Source organism: Sus scrofa, chromosome 1 (genome assembly GCF_000003025.6).
Source record: "Sus scrofa isolate TJ Tabasco breed Duroc chromosome 1, Sscrofa11.1, whole genome shotgun sequence".
Classification (NCBI taxonomy): domain Eukaryota; kingdom Metazoa; phylum Chordata; class Mammalia; order Artiodactyla; family Suidae; genus Sus; species Sus scrofa.
This window is the reverse complement of record NC_010443.5, coordinates 73,285,001-73,310,269: the sequence shown is the minus strand read 5'-3', so window position 1 is coordinate 73,310,269 and position 25,269 is coordinate 73,285,001. Positions and strand designations below refer to the sequence as shown.

The 25,269-nt window shown below is 38.5% G+C and overlaps 1 protein-coding gene across 4 annotated transcripts in view; it reads left to right on the top strand.

The window, feature by feature from the left end:
- PDSS2 (decaprenyl diphosphate synthase subunit 2) overlaps positions 1–25,269 on the top strand; it is a 275,584-nt gene that overhangs the window by 200,264 nt on the left and 50,051 nt on the right. For all 4 annotated transcript variants that reach the window (XR_002336490.1, XM_021065297.1, XM_021065253.1 and 1 more), the window contains exons 5-6: positions 7,372–7,545; positions 8,629–8,760. Coding sequence is in view for 3 of the 4 variants with exons in the window: in XM_021065297.1 (XP_020920956.1) it covers positions 7,372–7,545; positions 8,629–8,760 (306 nt within the window). In the remaining variant the exon portion in view is untranslated. The remainder of the gene's footprint in view (positions 1–7,371; positions 7,546–8,628; positions 8,761–25,269) is intronic.

Here is a 25,269-nt window from a genome sequence, read left to right as displayed (position 1 = left end):
AGATGTAAAGTTTCCAGATACCTACTTGATTGTCTCCAGTGTGATTGGAGAGAGTCAAAGCAAATTATTTCATCCTATTAGATGATGCTGTTAAAATATTATACTTTTCCCCCCCTTCCTCAGGATTCTTGAAAAAAATACTGTATCTACTGTTTCTACTCTTGTTACTTACATGCTCTAGATTCTTGGATTTTTTTTCAATGGATATATTAAAAGACTTAATTTACACGTTCAAAATGCTTTGATACATAGATGAAACATGTCATGTACTCTTAAATACAACCTACTTTTTAAACTATAAAAGATATTTTGCATGTATTTCTATTATGTATTAAGCAAAATATAATCCAGTTATTAAGCCAAGACCCATCTCTGCCACTTACTAATAATGTCCGATCTCAATCAAAATACAGTCTTCAAGTCTGCTTACCTATTAAATAAAAATAATGCTAATTAAGATTTTTGAGAGCTACTTTGATAATGAATATGACAGTGTCATCACATAGTTGGCTCCAAGGAAATATTAAATTCACTTCTACCCCTTGCTTCCTTCTTATCCCTAAATTTAGAGGTTCTTTATTGGAAAATTTCCTTAATTTGATTTTTTTTTTTTTAAATAAGGCTGGTAGATGTTTTGGCTCTTGTTTAGCTTCTCAAAATAGCTGAAAAGGCTGATTCAAAACAAACATTTAAAATGTTGAAATGAGGCATTAGATAGATCTGGTCTCTTATCAAAACCCAAATTTATGCTGCATAAATATAAAAAGACATATTTTAAAGATAAATTATAAAGGTAGCAGCTCAGAATATGAATCTGAAGTAGGGAACATAAAAACAGGACTTATTTGCATACTTTCTTTAAAGCACTTTTAACACTCTCTTTTCTTATAATGTGAAATGTAGAAGTTTGGCTTGGCAGGTTCAAGTTGGGGCTTGGACATCTTCCTGGGTCAGCTAGTTTGCCCTTGTTCTGAGTACAGGGACTAGACTTTTAATCCTGAGTGGCCATCTTACAAACATACTTTGCTCTCTTGTGAATGGGTGTGTACAAGGGTATTCTTGCCATTAGGAAAGCAACTCAAAGTAGATGTCCCCCAGACAGCTCGGTAGCTGAACAGCGTATTCTATCTGAGTAAAACCGCCAGTGCCACTATCTTGGGAAACATCATCTTGCAGGCTTCATTTTTTTTTTCCTGTGTGTTTTTTGAACCAATCTTACTTGAGCAAAAAGGTCATGTTACAGTGAGTAAGAGACCTACATTTTTAAAATTAATATACTTCAATCTGACAATCATTTCATAGGTATGTTGACACATATTATATTACCTTTCTGGGGGAAAAAAGTCCTATCAAAAGTAAATTTCCACTGAACGTATCTTCCTTTTATTAACTGCACAGATGTAGATTGATGCTGTAAGTAGTCTGAATCATTTACTCTAACTAAACTCATTCATTTCACTCCAATTCTACATACCTGATGTCTGAAGATTCTGATTTGGATGTAGTTATCAAATCAGTTTCTTGATATTCTTAACTTATTCATGGCAAGCTGACAGAAATGAATGAAGGGACTTTGTTGCATTTGTAATCAAGTTCATGATAGGTAATAATTTAATGTTTAAGGAATAAACTTTCTGATTTATTTAGGAACAGAATAAATGACTTATGACCTGATTAACTTATAATAGCAGATTTCAAGGGACTATACATTAATTGTTTCTTGGTTTTCTGAATTTTCTGTTTTTTTTTTTTCTGTGATTGTGTATTACTTGTGTAATTTAAAATGTAGAAATTATGAATAATAAAATGTTTTAATCACAATAAGGAAGATAGGAATTATTTGATGGTCTAGCAGTTAAGGACTCAGCGTTGTCACTGCTGTGACTCAGGTCAGTGCTGTGGCTCAGGTTTGATTGTTGGCCCAGGTATTCACATATAAATAGATAATAGATGCTATTCCTGGATTGTAAACTTCTTGAGGACAGGCTATTTATTAATAAATGTCTATTAATAAATATCTTAATATCTACACTATTTCACAAGGAACCTAACTCATTATAGAACCTAAATAAATGTTTGTTATATGAATAAATGAGGATGGTGTACAAACCACAAAATAATTGAGAGTCATGTAATTTTTTTAAATGTTAATTTAAGCATTTGAGACCAAGAAATATTAAATTTTATGTTCATCACCCATTTTTCTTTTTTTAACAACTTTATTGATATATTTTATGTATTATAAAATTAGGCCATTTCAAGCATAAAATTCAATGATTTATCTGCATTGAATGATATAGCCATCACCATAAATCAGTTTTAGAACATTTTCACGAATAACCCATTAGATCCTTCATGGCTGTTTCCCACCCCCAGCCCAGGCAACCACTAATCTGCATTTCATAAAAACGGAATCATACAGAATTCCCTGGTGGTCCAGAGGCTTAAGGATCTGGTATTGTCACTACCATGGCTTGGGTCAGTGCTATGGCTTAGGTTCAGTTCCTGACCCAGGAACTTCTCATGCCCATGGGTACAGCCAAAAAAAAAAAAAAAGAATCATGCAGTATGTGGTCTCACAGGAGTCTCCTTTCACTGAGTGTAAGGTTTTTGAGGTTCATCCCTGGCATTGCAAGTGTTAGTGCTTCCTTCCTTTTCATTGCACAACAGAATTGCATTGTCTTTTTTTTTTTTTGCCATTTCTTGGGCCGCTCCCTCGGCATATGGAGCTTCCCAGGCTAGGGGTCTAATCGGAGCCGTAGCCACCGGCCTACGCCAGAGCCACAGCAACGCAGGATCCAAGCCGCATCTGCGACCTACACCACAGCTCACGGCAATGCTGGATCGTTAACCCACCGAGCAAGGGCAGGGACCGAACCCGCAACCTCATGTTTCCTAGTCGGATTCGTTAACCACGGCGCCACGACGGGAACTCCACAACAGAATTGCATTGAATAGATATATCTACTCATTAACTTTGAAATTTTTTAAAAAACACACACAATTACTTAATAAATGTAACAGATAAACACAGTTCTATTCATGTAGCAAATATTTGTTGAAAATTAAATATGGCCTAAGTAAAGGTGACTATATCCAACCCTCAAGGATGCAGAGAAATAAGCAGTCATTCAATTCTGAGAGAATTAAGGACTGTTTGGAAATATGAATAAGGTTATTTAGTCTAAAGAGGGAAGTATTTGTTGGGAGTATTTGCAAATGGTTCTCAAAGTGATATTTGAACTGGATATGTTCCATTTTCTGGGCAGGGAATGGGAGGAGATGGTATTCTCCTTGAAAGGAATAATGTTTTTTAATTCACACAAGTGTGCAAATACATTTTTTATTCAAGTAACAGCAAATTATCCTCTGTTGCTGAAATGCAGGCCTCAAAGAGGCTATTTTGGGGGAAGAAGAAGCCAGAAGTATTGCCTTGTACCATTGCCTTGAATTCTAAGCAGTAGAGCTTATCTTGATTCTATGGGTGGGAGGAAGGCATTCAGGGAGAACTACTTCAATTCTTTGTTATGCTCAGTACAGGAAGGATAGGAGAAGGTGGAAGAGCGGAAAAGAGGAAGATACCAAAAGAAAGATAAAGAGTCAGCAAATACTGTTACACACCTAGTGCACTATTTTGGGTGCTGATGATTCAGCAGAGGGCAAAACAAAGTCCTTGCTTTCATGGAGCTGACATTCTTGTAACAGGGACCGGCAGTAAGCAATTAAACACGTAACTATTTCAGAGGTCCAGTAGTATCAAGGAAAAACATTTCAAGCAGAGTAAAGAGACAGGAAATGATGCTGAAGGGATGTGGAATTGCAATCTGATTACAGACCCAAAAGCAGTGAGACATTGAGCCCTGCAAACGTCTGGGAAGAACAGCGCATGTGGAGGCCTAAAGGGGGACCAGGCCTGGAATGTTGCGAAACATCATGAAGGCCAGCGTGCTTCTGTCTGGCTTATGTTTTAAAAAGATAACCCTGACAGCTGGATGAGCAATAGACCATAACTTTGTATGTATTTAATTTCATAAGTGTGAGGGCTTGTGTGTAGAATTAATTCCTGGAAGTAGGGTTGCTGGGTCATAGGGCAAATACATTTGTAATGTTGAGACATATTTGAGAGACCCATTTCTTCGTGGCCTCACCGACACTGAGTGAAGCTTTAGGGAGATGGAAACTTTTTTTTTTTATTGGTCAGAAGCCCCCAAATTAAGATATTGGCAAGGTTGCATTCCTCCTGGAGGCTCTAGGGGAGAATTCCTTTCCTTGCCCTTTCTAGTTTCTTCTTTTTTTTTTTCTCTTGGTTTGTGGCTCCATCCTCCATTTTCAGACCCTGCTGCTACCACCCTTTTCTGAAGATCCTTTTGATTGTGTTAGACTCAGCCAGTTAATCTGGGATAATCCCCCCATCTCAAGATCTTGAATTTAATCATCACTGCAGAGTCCCCTTTGCCAGGTAAGGTAACATTTGCAGACTCCAGGGATTAGGAGGCCATCTTTGTGGGGCCCCATTGGTACCATATGGTAGGGGTCCTATCACAGGGAGATTTGTCATTTGTCTGTGATAGGAAATGCAAATACTTTTTCCTTACTGTCTTTTGTCTTCTAATGTTGTCTGAGGTTCTGTGGCTGTTTTGCTTTTATTTTTGCAATGTGGAGTTTATCCTGATAAATTATGTGAAATGCAGATCAGTCTTAATTTTTTTCCAGATGGCTATTCAGTTGTACCAGCACCATTTACTGAGAAGTCCAACTTTTCCCTAAAATACAGTAAATTCTTATATATAGTTTGATTGATTTCTGGCCTTTCTATTTTGTTCCAGTGTTTGTCTGTCTAAAAAGTACACATTAAAAAAAAGCATCAAGACTTATTATAAAATGCTGTAATATCTGGTAGGAATAAACATCATCTGCTGTCCTCATCTCCCCTCTCTTCTCCACCCCCACCCCCATCCCACCCTGCTCTTCTTTTTCACAGCTTCCTACCTATTCTTTTTGGCTTTTCCCATGTGTACGTTAGGATCAGCTTCCCTGAGTTGGGGAGGAGGAGGACTGTGGGCACGGGTGGTGTTAATTTTATTGAAGTAACTTTACGAGGTTGGACCTTACTATCTTTAAACAGGATATGCCTTTATATTTAATTAACTTTCCCTCAATAGTATTTTAAAATTTTCTTCTTATAGATTTTGTACATTTCTAAGTTTATTCCAAGTTTTTAAATTTTTCTTTTCATAGATATAATGGAAGAAAAGACCCTATTTATACTTTCTGATTTGTTTTTATGCATGAAAGCTATGGTTAATACATCTAGTATGTTAATTATAAATTTTATGAATTTTATATGCTGCTACCTTTCTGAATTATATTCTTGTTTTTTTAGGTTGAGTCTCTTGGTTTTTCCCAATATAGAGTTATATTGTCTCCAAATAGTGATAGTTAAACTCTTGCTTTCTAATTTTTATACATCTATCCTTTTCTTGACTCTTCTACTACATTGTTAAATAGCAGTGGCATTGTGTGTATCTCTGTCTTATTCCTGATTTTAGAGAGAAAGACTCGTGTGTTTCCCCATAAAGTATTTGCTGACTTTTGCCTAAACATGTGTGCCCATGCATGTATGCACAACGCCCCTCAACACCTGTCATATTAGAGAAATACATATCTATTCCTATTTTTTTCCCACTAACAATAGGAGTTGAATTTTGTCAAATGGATCTTTAGTATATATGGAGAGATAACATGGTTTTTATCTTAGGTGTATTAATATGATATTTAATTTCATGTATTTTAAAATGAGATTTTGTATAGCCCAAGGAACTGTATCTGATCACTTGTGATGGAACATGATGAAGGATAATGTGAAAGAAAGAATGTATGTATATGTATACCTGGGTTACTTTGCTATAAGTACATTGTTGACAGAACATTGTTAATCAATTATAATTTTAAAAATGACAGAACATTGTTAATTTATAATTTTAAAAAGTGTCTAAAAATCCATTCTCAGATTTCTAAAATTAAATATTATTATTTATAACTAATGTTTTGTAAAGTGGTTTATGTGCTGTTGTTTCTTCCCTTGTGGATTTTTTGATTATTACACAATTCTATGTTGGCTATTTGTAACTGTTGCTATAAGTAGAACTCTTTTTGTTTAAAAGCAATATAAAATTGAAAATTCAATCTGACCAATGGGTTGAAGATTCCCTTCAGCATGGTGAAAGAGGTGGGGCTAAATCTGAGATCATTTTTTAGTGGTCTCTGTTTAGGTTTTTAATATTTTTTATTTTGTCCCCAAATAATGGTGAAAGGAGGATTGCAGTATGGGTGGCAGGAAGTAAAGTGTTTGGGTTAACTAATCCTTCTGGATGGATTCTAGTTAGTTTGAGGTTTCAAAGAAACACCATAAAATGAGCATCATTTTATATATGGTTTCATCATTCTTGTCCTCAGAGAGCTCACTGCCTAATGCAGAACTCTCCACTAAGGTAGCTACCAGCTCCTTGTACCTACTGAGGGCTTGAAATGTTGCTTCTGATGTGCTGTAAGTGTAAAATACACTCTGATTTTGAAAACTTAGTATTAAAAAAGAATGTAAAATATTAGTAATTTTACATTGATTATAAGAGTAATATTTTGGGTAAATTGGGATAGATAAAATGTCATTAAGATTAATTTTACCTGTTTCTTTTCACTTTTTAATGTAGTTACTAGCAAATTTTTAATTGCATATGCGGCTTACGTTATATTTTTATTGGTCATCACTGATCTGAAGTCAGCAGGTGTGTGTATACTTACAGATACTGTTATGATTTTCATAATGTAAAAAGATGAAATTAAATAAACTAGTTATATTTTCTCTTATAGCCTTGTTTATTCTTATGAGAATAAACTTTGATGAATAGTATAATCTAATCATACTCCATTATAGTGGGTTACTTCCTCTCTGATTTTTCTATTTATAAGAGAATGCGGTTCCTTCATTAAGCCCCTGACATTTCAACATAAGTTAAAGACAGTAGGATTTTTGTATTTTGGAATAGTAGCACTTAATTAAGAACTGATGTGAATATAGAAGTTTCTAATTTTGCCTTATCCTATAAGTATGTCTTTATACAGGTTCCCTAGCTCAAAATATAATTTGCTTCAGCATTTCTTAAATTCTTTTCTCAATTGCCCTAAAAAAGCAGTTCCCACCTCCTGAGTTCTCTTGAGGTGGAGGTTAGGCTCAGCATCTTTTAATTCTGTCTTGTTATAATAGCCTGAGTGTTTTGAATAGTTTGTTTCTTAATGCTTATTATTCAAAAACTGAAACAATTAAATCACTCCTAAAACCTTTTTTATCTTGGCATTTGTTGCATTTTTTAGGAAAATCGCATCACAGATGATATTGGAATATCAACTTGGAAGGAACAGACTTTTCTCTCCCATGGTGCCTTATTAGCAAAGAGCTGCCAAGCTGCAATGGAATTAGCAAAGCATGATGCTGAGGTTCAGGATATGGCATTTCAGTATGGGAAGCACATGGCCATGAGTCATAAGGTATTTGCACACCCTTTCACTAAAATGATACACAAAAAACTCCTTACCATTTAATAAACTGCATTTATATGTCAAAAACTGTTTATTGTATACATAAAAGCTATCATACATGGTGATTGTTATTATATAATATAAACAGAATGATTGGTGAGTACCGCATAATTTTGATAGAAAGCTACAGCTTACTTAAACCATTATTTGTGATTTTTTTTCTTACCACCTGAAAGGGATCTTGAAAGAATTCTTGCAAATTACTAAATAACGTGTAATATTGGCAGCCAAAGGATGGAAGAATATTTGCATTTTTCTTACAGTTCCATTATATTTCTTATGTAAAACAAATTGTGGAAAGTTACTGAAATTTAGAAATAGAAGGAACAAAATTAAAAGCTTTAATTCTAATAACCGATTCTTTTGAATGACGATAATGAAATATAAAATGTCTCAAGATTAGGTGTTATATTGCTGCCTCTAATGTATATATAATTTAAAAATTTTATTTAGTGTATATTTCTTAGATGGTACTTAGCCCATAAGGGGGGGAAATGTCTACAGACATATGTAATATCTCCAGATGAGGTTTTTACATATTTTATTAAATCCTTGATTAGTTTTTTAAGCATTTATACTTATTAAAGCTTTTTGTAAATCCTTACCTTGAACTTAAAAAGCAAAATAAAGCATTCCCTTGTGGCGCAGAGGGTTAAGATCCAGCGTTGTCACTGCAGCAGCTCGGAGCACTGCTGTGGTACAGGTTCAGTTCCTGGCCCAGGAACTTCTACATGCCATGGATACAGCCAGAACATTTTTAAAAATTATTTTTTAAATAAAAAAGCAAAAAGCCAAATAAAAGCTGCTGCCAAATTAAAAAAAAAAGAATATGTTGGGAGAAAACTATTTCAAAGAATTTTAAAGATTACTGTTGACCATATGAACTGTTCTTTTGTTTATTAAAATACATCAAAAGACAGCATTCCTTACACATTATTTTTCATTGTATTAGCTGGTGCTTTCTGAATATGACTAAAACATGCCAGTGTATATGCATTTCACTGATTTAACTCTTTTGGCTACTTCTTCTAGATAAATTCTGATCTCCAGCCTTTTATTAAAGAAAAGACCAGTGACTCCTTGACTTTTAATCTAAACTCAGCTCCTGTAGTCTTACATCAGGAGTTTCTTGGAAGAGATTTGTGGATTAAGCAGATCAGAAAGGTAATATGAAATTACTCCTATTTTAGGTACCAGTAGTATTTGGTTGATTTTAGAATATAAGTCATATTTTATGATGGTCTAAGACTAATCAGCCCTATAGATCAGTCGTATAAGAGCTTATTCATATCACAGGTAAAATTCTTACTTTGTAATCTACATTTTTGTGAGGTAAATGTTTGAAAGTGAGAGACTACAATATGTGTTTTCTTATTATCTGAGTTCTTAGAATACTGCAGTACAAAACTAGTGCCTGTGGTGAATGCTAATTAACTCAGATGATTTTTCTTTTTCTAAAGGCTTTCAAAAATTGGGCTATGGTAATAGCACCACCCTTTAACTGACGGCAATTTCCCATCTGTAGACTCTAGCACAAGCTGCAGAATTCCAGGAGCTCCGTCTGTCAGCTCATTGGGTTATTTTAAAACAAACTTGGACCCTGAATACTCAAGTTCTGAGGCATTATCAAAGAAGAAAAAAAAAGTATGGTTAAGTAAGAGGGGTAAAAGGACTTGAATTGGGTAAAATTTCCTATTTTTTGTGAAAGAGTGAAGGTGTAGAAAATGAGAGGGAACTTTTTGGGGTTTCTTTTTTTTTTTTTTTTTTTTTTTTTTGTCTTTTTGCTATTTCTTGGGCCGCTCCCGCCGATCATATGGAGGTTCCCAGGCTAGGGGTCCAATCGGAGCTGTAGCCACCGGCCTACGCCAAAGCCACAGCAACGCGGGATCCGAGCCACGTCTGCAACCTACTCCACAGATCACGGCAACGCGGGACCGTTAACCCACTGAGCAAGGGCAGGGACCGAACCCGCAGCCTCATGGTTCCTAGTCGGATTCGTCAACCACTGCGCCACGACGGGAACTCCTGGGGTTTCTTTTAATCCTGGAACTCTGATACAAAAAGTTCTCACCCTTTTATCCAGTGTTTCATAGAATTACTTAACTTGGTTGTTCTAGTTGACTGGGTTAATCTGAGACTCTGGAACATGAGGAACCAGGTGCAGCTGAGGTAGGGGCAGATGCCATACTTAATGTAGAGAGAGCCTGAGGATATCTGCTTCCAGAAAGAAAAGATTTTCCCTCTCCTACCCCTTCTCCCCAAAAGGCTCTTAAAATGCTGACAGCCAGCCAAGATGCCTCATATTCACCGGGTAGAAAATAAGAGGATTCCTTTCTGGGGACCCTGTCAAACCCAGAAAAAAAGCCCTGCAGATGTGGACATTTGAGGCTCCCTCAGTAAACATGCCGCATCCCTGACTGGCTGCCCTGCAGCGAGGCCCACCCATTGACAAGCCTCAGAGTATCTAAGGGCCCAGAATAGCCAACTGAAGTACCTTAGAGGACCACTGGGCATTGGAGAACAGCCTCTGCCATGAAAGAACAAACAAAAGCAAACTGGTGAAAAGCGGGAACTTAGAGGTAACAGAGACAGTTCAAGAAGGAAAAAAAAAGGCATTTCCAAAAACACTATGATCAATGTACTCAGTGAGATAAGGTATTACATCCATGAAATAAGAACAAGTGATATATTAAAAAATCATAGCCCAAGAATAAATAAATATAAAATATAAAATATGAAAGAATTTTTGTAATTAGGAGAAGAATGGAAGATAGAAATAAGAAAACACCCCAGCAAATTGACCAAAAAACACAATAGAAATTAGAAAAGATGAGAAAATTAGAGGACCAATTCGAGAGACCCTGTATCTGTTGAATCCCGTAAGGAGAAAACTGAAATGGAGGTGAGAAAATTAACAAATAACAAAGAATTTTTTTTTAAGAAAAAAATTCCAAGAATTGAAGGACCTGAGTCTCCAAACTGAAATGGTACTCTAAAGGATGAATTGAAAAAGGCCCACATCAAATGACATCATTATCAAATTTTGAAACAATGGATATAAAGAAGAGATCCTAATACTTACACGAAGAAAGGATCAAGAATCAAAATGGTCTTAGTAGTAACACTGAAAGCTTTAAGACAATGGAATAATAATTTCAACATTCAAAGAGAAAATTGTTTCCAACTTAGAATTTTATGCTGGTCATATTATCAAGTATGACATTAAATAAGGACTATTTATTTATTTAATAAGGACAATTTAGAACAGCTAAAGTCTCAAAAAAACTTTTTTTTTTTTTTTTGGCCATGCCCACAGCATGAGGAAGTTCCCAGGCCAGGGATCGAACACGTACCACAGCAGTGACAATGCAAGATCCTTAACCCACTGAGCCACAAGGGGACTCCCAAGCATCTTTTCTTTAGAGCTGGTAATGAATTCTTTCAAGACAAGGGAGTATACAAGCAAGAAAGAGATGTGAAATTTAGGAAGCAGGGGATCAGACATAGGTGTGAGGTGATGGGAATTCTTAGGACATATGAAGGGAAGAATAATACAACAAAGATGTTAACAATAAGAACACTTACTATGTGCCAACCAGTGTTCTAATGAGAAACCTGAGGCAGAGAGAGCACAGTCACACAGCATTGCAAGTTGTGAGCCAGGATTCAAACCCAGGCAGCCTGGCTACAGGGCCGGCATCATTAAGTAACATGCTACACTGTCTCTCATCCAAGCAAGTCCTAAGCTGATGGCTGTGCATACAGGCCAGATTGGGAAAAAGGACAGAGATCTTCAGAAGAAGTTTCTCTAAGGAAAAATGAAATTGATGATCCCCTGATACACCTGACCATATTGAGAATTTAGGGACAGATTAATGATAGGAACATAGAAAGATCAGTGTTTCAGATACTGCTGCTACATAACAGATTATCCCAAAACTTAGCTGCTTAAGGAGTTCCCATCATGGCTCAGTGGTTAACGAATCCAACCAGGAACCATGAGGTTGCAGGTTCGATCCCTGGCCTCACTCAGTGAGTTAAGGATCCGGCATTGCCGTGAGCTGTGGTGTAGGTCACAAACGCAGCTTGGATCTGGCTTTGCTGTGGCTCTGGTGTAGGCTGGAGACTGCAGCTCCAATTAGACCCCTAGCCTGGGAACCTCCATATACCACGGGTTCAGCCCTATAAAGACAAAAAAGAAAATGAGGCTTGTGACCCACTGGAGTGCTCATTCATGGCCCCTCCATTTAGCTTGGCTTCCTCGCAGCATGGCAACCTCAGAGCAGTCACACTTTTTACTTGTCAGTTCAGAACTCCAAATACAAGGGTTCTAGCAAACAAGGCATAAGCTGCACCTTCTTTTATGAACACCCATCATTTCCGTGATCTCCTATCACAATAGTCACAAGCACACCTAGAATCAAGGGGAGAGGCTGTAAACCTCACCTACCAATGGGAACAGTTTCAAAGAATTTGGGGCCCACTTTTTTTAAAAGCCACATTAAACATATGGAATAAAATGAAGCAGTCCTTAGCTGTAGTGAAAACAATTTTAATGTTAAAAAAAAAAGGAAATAGAATAGTATTTACATAGCTTAGAGAATAATATTTGTATAGCATAAAAATATAAATACCAAATGCTGATTTAAACCAAAAAGTCTAATCATGTGGGGGGAAGAATGTGTTTGGTTATATAAGAAATGTAATTATTACTTTTATCACAGATTCAATAATGTCTAAAATTCTTTTTTTTTTTTTTTTTTTGTCTTTTTGTTGTTTCTTGGACCGCTCCCGCAGCATATGGAGGTTCCCAGGCTAGGGGTCCAATCGGAGCTGTAGCCACCGGCCTACGCCAGAGCCACAACAATGCGGGATCCGAGCCGCGTCTGCAACCTACACCACAGCTCACGGCAACGCCGGATCGTTAACCCACTGAGCAAGGGCAGGGACCGAACCCGCAACCTCATGGTTCCTAGTCGGATTCGTTAACCACTGCGCCACGACGGGAACTCCGATAATGTCTAAAATTCAAAACTCAAAGGGAGTTTCCGTTGTGGTGCAGTGGAAACGAATCTCACTAGGAACCATGAGGTTGTGCCCTGGCCTTGCTCAGTGGGTTAAGGATCCGGTGTTGCCATGAGCAGTGGTGTAAGTCACACAAACGGCTTGGATCTGGCATTACTGTGGCTGTGGCCAGCAGCTGTACCTCCAGTTCGACCCCTAGCCTGGGAACTTCCATATGCTGTGGATGCGACCAAAAAAAAAAAAACTCAAGGAAGAACAATATTTAAATAAACAGTAGTGGAAGTTCCCTTTGTGGCACAGCAGAAACGAATCCTACTAGTATCCATGAGGATGTGGGTTGCATCTCTGGCCTCGCCCAGTGTGCTGGGGATCCAGGATTGCCATGAGCTGTGGTGTAGTTTGCAGACACAGCTCGGATCCCAAGTTGCTGTGGCTGTGGGGTAGGTAAGCAGTTATAGCTCAGATTGACCCCTAGCCTGACAACTTTCATATGCCTTGGGTACAGCCCTATAAAACAAATAAAATAAATAAACAGCAGTTCCCAGGTGTCCTAGTGGCTAAGGAGTCAACATCATCGCTGCTGTGCCTTGGGTTCAATTCCTGGCCAGAACTAACGCATACCATGGGTGTGGCCAAAAAATTTTTTTTAATTTTTAAAATTAAGTGAATCCACTTAAAAATAATAATAATAAAGATCAACAGAAGAAATAACTAAAGAGAGGGAAATGGGAAAGACAAGGTCTGCAGAATGCTAGGGATGTTTTGTTGTAAGTCTTGTACTATTCAACATTTTAAACACTATACATGTATTTGTTTTTATTTGTAAACATTTAGTTTGAAAGTTTATATACTGGAGTTCCCGTCGTGGCGCAGTGGTTAACGAATCTGACTAGGAACCATGAGGTTGCGGGTTCGGTCCCTGCCCTTGCTCAGTGGGTTAAGGATCCGGCGTTGCCGTGAGCTGTGGTGTAGGTTGCAGACGCGGCTCGGATCCCGCGTTGCTGTGGCTCTGGCGTAGGCCGGTGGCTACAGCTCCGATTCAACCCCTAGCCTGGGAACCTCCATATGCCGCGGGAGCAGCCCAAGAAATAGCAACAACAACAACAAAAAGACAAAAGACAAAAAAAAAAAAAAGTTTATATACTTTGCTATAGTAATTCCACTTCTAACAGTGTATCCCAGTAAAAATATCAGAGATGTAGGCAAAGACTTACATATTAAAATATGTAGTAAAATACTAACTGTAAAAGGAAGAAAATTAAAATTGATCCATTTAAAAATAGAAAAAAGTTAAATGAAGTGTAATACAATGAAGTATTACACAACCATTAAACATTGTATTACAAGAGTATATTTGTGTGTTTTTTGACAGCTGAACCAAAAATATATATATATACAGATGGTGTTAGGAGCTCTAAGTGGGTTACATTAAAATACATTGCAGATTTACGTTTTGGTTGAAAAGATACAACTAAATATGTTAAATGAAAGCTATCAACGCTCCATTGGCTATTCATAGTATAGCCAGTGTGTATTGGCTATATATCAATGTGTGTGTGTGTGTGTATGTGTGTGTGTATGTGTGTATGTATATGTAGCATAGATATGACTTTTTTTATTGTCTTTTCTAGGGCTGCACCTGCGGCATATGGCATATGGAGGTTCCCAGGCCGGGGGTCTAATTGGAGCTGTAGCCACAGGCCTACACCACAGCTCACGGCAATGCCGGATCCCCAACCCACTGAGCAAGGCCAGAGATCGAACCTGCAACCTCATGGTTCCTAGTCGGATTTGTTAACCACTGAGCCACGACAGGAACTCCAATAGATATGAATTTTAAAGAACCTTCACAGAGAAGGGACATATTTAACTCTTAGTGTCTTTGCAAACAGGCAAAATTGTAGGTAAAGACAACATGAGAGTCCAGGATTTCCTAAACAGCTGGTAAAATATTCCCAAATCATTATCTTCAAGTTGATTTTCAGTTCACAGGAATATCCTTTCCAAAGAGCCTATGGCTTAGGCATTAACTCAAGTTATCAACTCAATTTTGTCCTGAGCAGATGAGTTTGCGTCCTCTAACCTAGGTCCCCTGTGGTCATCTCTAAACCCTCATTCTCCAGGAAAGATTGGCAGTTTATTGCCTGCCTCAAGGCCCCACCGTGCTGCTGGGATTTACCCCATGGACTTCAGGCCCTTCTCCTTAAATCTACATGTCTGGCTTATAAACAGTATCATTGAAGAAGAGAAGGTTAATTCATCAGAAGCAAATAAGAAATAAGTTAGTTTCTGGCATACAGGGTACAACACTTTTCAGATTAAAGAATCCTTACTTGAGTTTATTTTTATAAATTATATTTTATGTTTATATAAAGCTCTATGATAGTGATCTTGTTCTGTGAAGGCCCCCCAATCAGAGCCAGGGGAGACAATTTACATAACACTTTGGAGGGACATTCTATTCTAAATCTCAAGGAGGTTGCTTATTAATCCTGAAATTAGTTCTAATGCTGTCTTTCCAGCTTTTTGTGATATTTACCTCCTCTGCATTTTGTGATCCTTTCTTCTGTCAGGTTTGAATTTTATTGTGAGATCCTTAAGGATAATAGCGAATTCACCTTTGAATTACCCATAGTTCCAGTGTAGTGGCTTACTTGAAGTAGTCATCCAATTAATACTTGTCAGAAAATTTGTGTGGTGTGGTCTTTAGCGGACAGGCTGTTTGGTGGCAGGCTGTTTTATTAAACAGAGTCAGGTTGGTATAGCAGAAGTGGCTTGTGGAGGACCAGGGTTTGGAATACCTGGATTCTAGTTTGGGCTCTGATAGCATCTGTTTAATCTTAGTCACATTGTTTAACATCCTTTTTATTATTTTTCGTAAAGTGATGGCATGGAACTAGCTCATCTCTAAGGTCCCTTTCAGCTATCAAATAAATCTACGAAGTTACTTCTAAAATCTTTGAAGGGTGTTCCCGTCGTGGCTCAGCAGAAATGAATCTGACTAGTATCCAAGAGGACACAGGTTGGATCCCTGGCCTCACTCAGTGGATTAAGGATCTGGCATTGCTGTGAGCTGTGGTGTGGGTCACAGACACGGCTTGGATCTGGCATGGCTGTGGCATGGGCCAGCAGCTACAGCTCCAATTAGACCCCTAGCCTTGGAACGTCCATATGCTACAGGTGCAGCCCTAAAAAGACAAAAAAAAAAAAAAATCATCTTTTAAGCAAGAGATGCACTATAAGAAAAATATTTATTAGAAGTTTAATACTAGCTTTGATAGTGAGAGATAGAAAAGTCTTGCTCTCAATGATGGAAGACAATTCTGATTTCTTATTATCACATGTAAAATTACTTGTCTACTCTCCTCAGACAGGTTTGTGTCCCATCTACCCTTTTGATTTCCTGCTTAGGGAGAGTGAGAATTAATATCTAGACAAGGAAGAGAAGACCAGATCACACACCCTTAGTGACCATTCAATGTCACTGTGAAACCAAGAAGCAGAGCACCTCTGGAATTTTTCATAATGGACTCTCCTACCTCCTCCAACTTCCCCTTCCTTCCCAAATCTTAAGATTGGATAGCCTTCTTCCATCACACCCATAGGCATGCACATACACACTATGCACTTTCATAAGGGGCAGTTTAGAGCACCAGGGCAGACCCGAAACAGCTGAAAAATATTTGTTGAGCAATGTCTCCATAACAAATTCTACAGATCCCTCCCTACCTTAATTTTAAATTTAAATTTGTAGCTGCTGAAAAATAATGATCAGGTAAAAATACCAGTGGTGAATGAGTGATTCACCCCAGGGAGCTGAAGTCATTACTCAGCTATCATATTGATTCCTAACAAAAGTAAAATCCTTCAGAGAACCACAGAGCTCTCACATTCAGGGAATCCAGGGGCTATTGCAGGTCAGTAAGCTTTATTTTTAATGATCCTTTTAGTTTTCTGCTGCCATTATAAGTAACCTGAAGAAGTAAGAATTATGATTGTATTTTCCTGGCTATTTCTGAAAGTACTGAAATGTCACTTAGGCTTGTGACATTCTGACACTGTCATAACCAGCCATAAAATATCTTAAGTGAACTACATATTACCAATGCTAAGCTATAACTCACTTGTCCCTAGATACCTACTTTTACTTCATATTCCAAAAGGGAATCAAAAGTTGCCAGGCAAAGCTGGTGTGCATGAACGCAACACATGTATATTCTTTTTTTTTTTTTTTTTTGTGCTTTTTAGGGCCCCACCTGTGGCATCTGGAGGTTCCCAGGCACGAGGTCTAATCGGAGATACAGCTGCTGGCCTATGCCACAGCTGTAGCAAGGCCAGATCCAAGCCATATCTGCGACCTATGCCATAGCTCACGGCAATGCCAGAGCCTTAACCCACTGAGAGAGGCCAGGGATCAAACTGGCAACTTCATGGTTCCTAGTCGGATTCATTTCCTCTGGGCCATGATGGGAACTCCAACACATGTATATTTTTAAACAAAAGAGAAAGAGCACATTCAGAGAGTCCTCATTAACGCCATGTGATATTTTTTCTAGTTAAGTTATTTTGTTTCAAAGGAGTAATATTGACAATTATAGAGGGTGTACAGTGTGAGCATTTGAAAAGACTGTATATGAAACCACAAAGACTATGAAATGGCTCTGAAAATCTCCTAAATTAAAATATTTATTAAGGTTTTCTGTTGTACTTGAAGTAACAAAGTTCTTGACTATAGAATAAAGTATGTGAAGGTTATCTGTGGCCTTATAAAGAGAAACACACAAATATAAGGAATACTGTAATTGGTATCATTTGGGGAGCTCAGAGGAAAGAAAATTTGAGACCCATTGGGAAAGTCAAGAAAGGTTTTGTCAGGTAGATGATATTTGAGACAGTCCTTGAAGAAGATCTTGACAGCAAAGATGGGAATGAGATCTCCCTACACAACAGAAGCCATAAAAAAGGGATGCAGATGGACAAACATGCAGTGTATGCAGAAAAAAAAAATAATTCAAACCAGTATGGTACTGGCACAAAAATAGAAATATAGATCAATGGAACAGAATAGAAAGCCGAGAGATAAACCCAGGCACCTGTGGTCAACCAGTCTGACAAAGGAAGCAAGAATATACAGTGGAGAAAAGGCATTCTCTTCAATAAGTGGTGCTGGGAAAACTGGACAGCCACATGTAAAATGAAATTAGAATGTTCTCTAATGCCGGGAGTTCCCATCGTGGCGCAGTGGTTAACGAATCCGACTAGGAACCATGAGGTTGCGGGTTCGGTCCCTGCCCTTGCTCAGTGGGTTAACGATCCGGCGTTGCCGTGAGCTGTGGTGTAGGTTGCAGACGCGGCTCGGATCCCGAGTTGCTGTGGCTCTTGCGTAGGCCAGTGGCTACAGCTCCGATTGGACCCCTAGCCTGGGAACCTCCATATGCTGCGGGAGCGGCCCAAGAAATAGCAAAAAAAAAAAAAAAAGAATGTTCTCTAATGCCATACACAAAAATAAACTCAAAATGGATTAAAGACCTAAACATTAAGACCAGATACTATAAAACTCCTGGAAGAAAACATAAGCCGATCACTCTTTGACATAACTCAAAAATATCTTTTTGGAGAGTTCCCGTTGTGGCACAGCAGAAACAATTCCGATTAGGAACCATGAGGTTCCCCATTCCATCCCTGGCCTCCATCAGTGGATTAAGGATCTGGTGTTGTCATGAGCTGTGCTGTAGGTCACAGCTGTAGCTCTGATTAGACCCCTAGCCTGGGAATCTCCATATGCCGCAGGTGCGGCCCTAAAAAGCAAAAACAAAACAAAACAAAAAACTTTTTGGATCCACATCCTAGAGTTATGAAAATAAAAACAAAATTAAACAAATGGGCCCTAATTGAATTTAAAAGCTTTTGTTCAGCAACAGAAACCATGAACAAAACAAAAAGACAAGCCACAGAAAGGGAGAAAATATTTGCAAACAGAGTGACCAACAAGGGATTCATCTCAAATATACAAACATCTCATGCAGCTTTATTTTAAAAAAAAAAAAAAATGGGCAGAAGATCTAAGTAGACATTTCTTCAAAGAAGACAGACATGGCCAAAAAGCACATGAAAAGATGTTATAAACATCACAAATTATTAGAGAATTGCACATCAAAACTGCAATAAAATATCACCTCACACCAATCAGAATGGCCATCATAAAAAAGCGATGTAGTGGAAACAAATCTGACCAATATCCTTAAGGATGCAGGTTCAATCTCCGGCCTCACTTAGTGGCTAGGGGATCTGGTGTTGCCCTGAGCTATGAGGTATAGCACAGACTCGGCTTGGATTCCACGTTTCTGTGGTTGTGGCATAACCCAGAAGCTGTAGCTCCAATTCGACCCCTAGCCAGGGAACTTCCATATGCCACTGGTACAGCCCTAAAAAAAAATTAAATATAGAACTGCCATATGACCCAGTAATCCCACTCATGGATGTATATTTGGAGAAAACCTTAATTTGAAAAGATACAGGAGTTCCCATAGGGGCTCAGTGGTTAACGAATCCAACTAGGAACCATGAGATTGCAGATTCCATCCCTGGCCTTGCTCAGTGGGTTAAGGATCTGGCGTTGCCGTGAGCTGTGATGTAGGTTGCAGACACGGCTTGGATCCTGCATTGCTGTGGCTCTGGTGTAGGCTGGTGGCTACAGCTCTGATTGGACTCCTAGCCTGGGAACCTCCATATGCCTCAGGAGCAGCCCAAGAAATGGCAAAAAAAAAAAAAAAAAAAAAAAAAAAGATACAGTGCACCCCAGTGTTCACTGTAGCAGTATTTATAATAGTCAAAACATGGAAGCAACCTAAATGTCCATCAACAGAAGAGTGGATAAAGAAGTTGCAGTACATATATACAATAGAATATTATTCAGTCATAAAAAAGAACGAAATAATGCCATCTGCAGCAACATAGATGGACCTAGAGATTATCATACTAAGTGAAATGAGTCTGACAGAGAAAGGCAAATATTGCATGATACACTTATATGTGGAATCTAGTAAAAATGATACAAAAGAACTTATTTACAAAACAGAAACAGATTTCAAATTCAGACTTATGGTTACCAAAGGGGGAAATCATAGCAGGGAGGGGTAAATTGGGGAGATGGGACTGGCACATACACATGATTATGTAGAGAATAGATAACTAGCAAGGACTTGCTGTATAGCACAGAGAAATCTACTCAATATTCTGTAATATATCGGAAAAAAGGAGATGCATGCACGTGTGTGCGCGCACACACACACACACATAACTGATTCATTTTGCTGTACACTCTAATACAACATTGTAAGACAACAATACTCCATTAAAATTTTTTTAAAGTATTATGATTTGGATGGAAGGTGAAAAATATGGGGCAGTATGGGGACAGATGAAGAATTGCTGAAATAATACAGATTATACTTAAAGACTTTGGTTCAAACAAAAACACGCACAACAGTATTTACAATAGCCAAAAGGTAGAAGTGACCCAATGTTTGTCATGTGATGAATGGATAAACAAAACATGGTATATCCATGCAATGGATTATTATCCAGCCATAAGAAGGATTGAAGTATTGATGTCTATTACAAAATGACAACAGTGTTCTGAAATTAGATAGCAATGATGGTTGCACAACATTATCACTATACTAAATGTATAAAATGGTGAATTTTATGGCATGTGAATTTTACCTCAATTTAAAGAAAAAAAGATTTTGGGCTGTCTGTAGAAAATAAACTTGATTCAGAAGTCATGGAGAGGAGTTCCTGTAGTGGCATAGTGGTTGACGAATCCGACTAGGAACAGTGAGGTGGCGGGTTCGATCCCTGGCCTTGCTCAGTGGATTAAGGATCTGGCGTTGCCATGAGCTGGGGTGTAGGTCGCAGATGTGGCTCGGATCCTGCATTGCTGTAGCTCTGGTGTAGATTTATTATGTAGATAATACAAGCCCCCCTCCTCTTTTTCTTGTTGTGGTACCATAGCTTTCTACATCTGTCTATATTCTCTTTTACCATTGAACCAAAGGAAGAGAATACAAGGAAGGTAATGGCATGGACATTCACATTTTGCCTCCAAAAATTATGTTTCCCAGGTGAAAGGGATGATAAAGTCAGGTATCCAAGCAATCCAGTTCTGAAGGGTATTGACTTCCTAGCAGATGCCTTCTGTGCTCTCTTATTAGTAAGTAAAAATGGTCAAGACAGCAAAGAAAAAGCCTACCCTCTTCCCTTGTATTCTGACACCTTTCTTTTTTTTTTTTTTTTTGTCTTTTTGCTATTTCTTTAGGCCGCTCCTGTGGCATATGGAGATTCCCAGGCTAGGGGTCGAATCGGAGCTGTAGCCACTGGCCTACGTCAGAGCCACAGCAACGGGGGATCTGAGCCGCGTCTGCAACCTACACCACAGCTCACGGCAACGCCAGATCGTTAACCCACTGAGCAAGGGCAGGGACCGAACCCGCAACCTCATGGTTCCTAGTCGGATTCGTTAACCACTGCGCCACGACGGGAACTCCCTGACACCTTTCTAATTGGACAGCCCAGCAATACAAGACTCGCTTCTCCAAGTCAAACTTAGCTAGCTGTCTGCTTCAACTTAGGGGCTAGCAGATCTAGTAGATTTCTGATTTGAGACCTTTTAATCTTCGTACACTATACCCAAACCGTTCTGGGATGGTTCTTCCCTTCCTCTATCCACCAACAAATCTCTTATGTATTTTATTATATATGAGATATAGTATATATACTCCACCTCTTAATAGCAAATTTTTGCTAATGCAAAGAGAGTTTGTTTTCACTAAGGCCTGTTTTCTCTAAAGGGGTTGATGGTGTTTCTGCCAGTGCCTAGGCAAAAGACCTTTATTTATTAATACCATTATTTTTGTAGCCACCAAAGTAATCTTTTTCTCAAACAAGGATTATTAATGAATAATCGGTGAGAACAGTTGGATGAACCGAATAGTCACATGGACTCAGGTACACTACAGATTACTTATTGAAAACAAAGGGAATCAATGAACAAACTTAGTCTCACTAATACCAAGACAGGTGATATTGTGTGCCTCCTAATGCAATGGAGAAGTATACAACATCATCTGTGTGTGATCTTTTCAAAACTATTTTAACCTGAACCTAATTGTGAGAAAACAACAAATCCAGGATAAGAAACATCTGCAGGGCAGTTGACCTGGATTTTTTTTTTTAATGTCAGTATTATAAAAGACAGTAAAAGTGGTGGTGTCAGGACTATTGTAGATTAGTAGAGATTAAAAAGTCATGGCATGGAAGAGGAATGTCTGATTTTTAATTTGATCTTGGACTGGGATGAAAATAGCTCTGAAGGATGCTATTGGTTGGACTTAAAATTTTTAATATGGACTTTAAACATCATACGAAATGCTAAACTTCTTGGCTGTGCCCAAGGGCTTTTGGTTATGTCAGAGAATGTTGTCATCATCCTTTAGAGATAAATGCTGAAGTACGTAGGGATGAGACATTGTTATGTCTGTAACTGACTCTCAGGTAGTCAGCACATGATTATCTAGAAAGAAAGCAAACAATGGCAAAACATTAGCAACCAGCTGATCTGGTTGGAGGGCAAATGAGTATTTATTATGTTCTCTCAACTAAAAAAAAAAAAAAAAATGAAGAAAAATGTAGTTTATCTTGAAGGTTTAAGAAGAGAATCTCATTTTTTTTTAATTGACTGTTATTCCAAAATATAGCTGGAGCACTGGGGAAGAATGACATGATAAGGAGAGATGATCAGTCCCTAGCAATTTCTGCACTCCCTGCTGTGGAATATTAGTTTTCTGCTTTTAGAAAAAGGTTTTTCCATATCCAGCTTTCAAGTCCAGATAACAGTAGTTGGAAATTGGAAACAGTTCATTTATGTCATCCAATCCTTCTTTGTGACCTGACTTATAAAAAAGCATTTGTTTCTTAAAGTAAAAGACCACATTGTACATCCAGTACTTACCAACAGGGAATCTGTCTGCCTTTGGTCTGCAGAGGCTGGTATATAAACCTTTGGAATTAATCCCTCTGTGCATCCCCTCAATCAGAATGCTGGCTTTGTTTGCTTTGGTGTGGAATATTGTTTTACGGCGCTCACTCTAGCTGTCGGAGGAGGCCTTCACTGTCATGAGCACTGGTACACTAGCTTGTCTGTTTTCACATTTTTTTTAAAGATAAAACAAGGTTCAAACCACACATTCTCTGTGAACTGCTAAAGACTGGGAAAAATTACTTTCTTTTCTCATGACCTGGATTGACAAGAAGCACACCTACTGGAGGCAAAAGATGAGTGAATCCCTTTTAAAGACCCAAGTAATGAAGCCCTCAGGGAATTGCCGTGTGTGGCAGAATTTACAGTGGCTTCTGGAGATGAACAGTGTGGCAGGAAAAGGTTCAAGACTGCTGGCTGTTGAAATACAGTCTGCATTTATTTTATTTTATATCAGCCTATTTTGGGCTGCAGTGAGAAAGTTATTTTAATAATATCTTGCTCTGCTAGAACTATACATGGTAAGTGGCAGATGTCACAGAAAGGGGGTAAAGTTACAGCATTCCATTCTCCTTGAGACTTACGAAGTTTATACAGTTGTTCTCTTTTTAGCCTTTGAAGTAAACACTGCCGCATACAGAAGTATATATTGAGAAGAATGTTAGATATAGTCCATACCAGTGATTCTCAAATGTCTCAGAATTTAGCGCTAAGGTATTGAGGATCTGTATTTTTTTCAATAATGATTTTTATTTTTTCCATTATAGCTGGTTTACAGTCTTCTGTCAGTTCTCCACTGTATAGCAAGGAGACCCAGTCACACATACATATAGACATTCTTTTTCTCACATTATCATGCTCCATCATAAGTGACTAGATACAGTTCCCAGTGCTATACAGCAGGATCTCATTGCTTATCCATTCCAAAGGCAATAGTTTGCATTTATTAACCCCAGATTCCCAATCCATCCCACTCCCTCCCCGTCCCCCTTGGCAATCACAAGAATGTTCTCCAAGTCCATGAGTTTCTTCTCTGTGGAAAGGTTCATTTGTGCCCTATATTAGATTCCAGATATAAGTGATATCAGATGGTATTTGTCTTTGTCTTGCTGACTGATTTCCCTTCATATGAGAGTCTCTAGTTCCATTCATGTTGGTGCAAATGGCATGACCGTGTTCTTTTTTATGGCCTAGTAGTATTCCATCATGCATATACCACATCTTCTTAATCCATTCATCTGTCAATGGACATTTAGGTTGTTTCCATGTCTTGGCTATTGTGAATAGTGCTGCAGTGAACATGCGGGTGCATGTGTCTTTTTCCGGAAAAGTTCTGTCTGGATATATGCCCAAGAGTGGGATTGCTGGGTGAAATGGTAGTTCTATATTTAGTTTTGTGAGGTACCTCCATTACTCTTCTCCATAGTGGTTGTACCAATTTACATTCCCACCAACAGTGTAGGAGGGTTCCCTTTTCTCCACACCCTCTCCAGCATTTGTTATTTGTGGACTTCTTAATGATGGCCATTCTGACTGGTGTGAGGTGGTACCTCATAGTTTTGATTTGCATTTCTCTAATAGTCAGTGATGTTGAGCGGGATCTGTGTTTTGTTTTTGTTTTTGTTTTTGTTTTTTCCAGGGCTGCACTTGCAGCATATGGAGGTTCCCAGGCTAGGGGTCTAATCGGAGCTGTAGCCACCAGCCTATGCCAGAGCCACAGCAACACCAGATCCGAGCCTCATCTTCGACCTACACCACAGCTCACGGCAACACTGGATCCTTAACCCACTGAGCGAGGCCAGGGATCGAACCCTCAATCTTGTGGTTCCTAGTCAGATTCGTTAACCACTGAACCACGGTGGGAACTCCAGGATCTGTATTTGAACAAGCTCTCCAAGTGATTCTGACCCAGCCAGTCCAGCCTTTATGAGAGCCCAGCATTTGGAAATGCCCGGTCTGGGCCAGTACTCTTATTTTACAGAAGACCCATGTAAAAACTTAAAATTACCTGAGGTATTAACCTATAATGGACTAGAAGCCATATTTGCTGACTTGACCATATCCATTTCCCCGAGGTCACGACAATACCTGTTAGAGTGATTAGATCTTAGGCCACTTGCTTCCCTTTATCAGCAAAGCCCACTGAACACCTGAGGTTTGGAGGTGTGCATTTGAAATCTCCCGAGGTCTTCTGACTTGCATTCAGAATCTTTTCACTTCAGTACATTGATATCAAGGTCAAGGCACTTAATTATGCTAAACCACTGCATCTGACAAGGCTGCTAGATTATTCTTCTCTGTTCTACCTTTTTGTTGTTTGAGTTTCAGGAATTCTTTGAATTTATTTTCTGTAGATTGCCTTCTGTAGTCTATCTGTAAATAGAAATTGAGTAATAAGGTCACAATATGGTGGTTTTCGATGTGAGTAAAAATTATTTGTAAGGCACCAGATAATGGCTCTACATTAACTACATGCTGACGGAATCTAAACACTCAGCTTTCCTAGAACTAGGAGTGAGCCATATGAACTTTGCTTTGTAAGTTTGCTGAATAAACAGTACGTAACCAGCACGTACAAAGAAAAAGCATTTATCCATTCATTTGCCAGA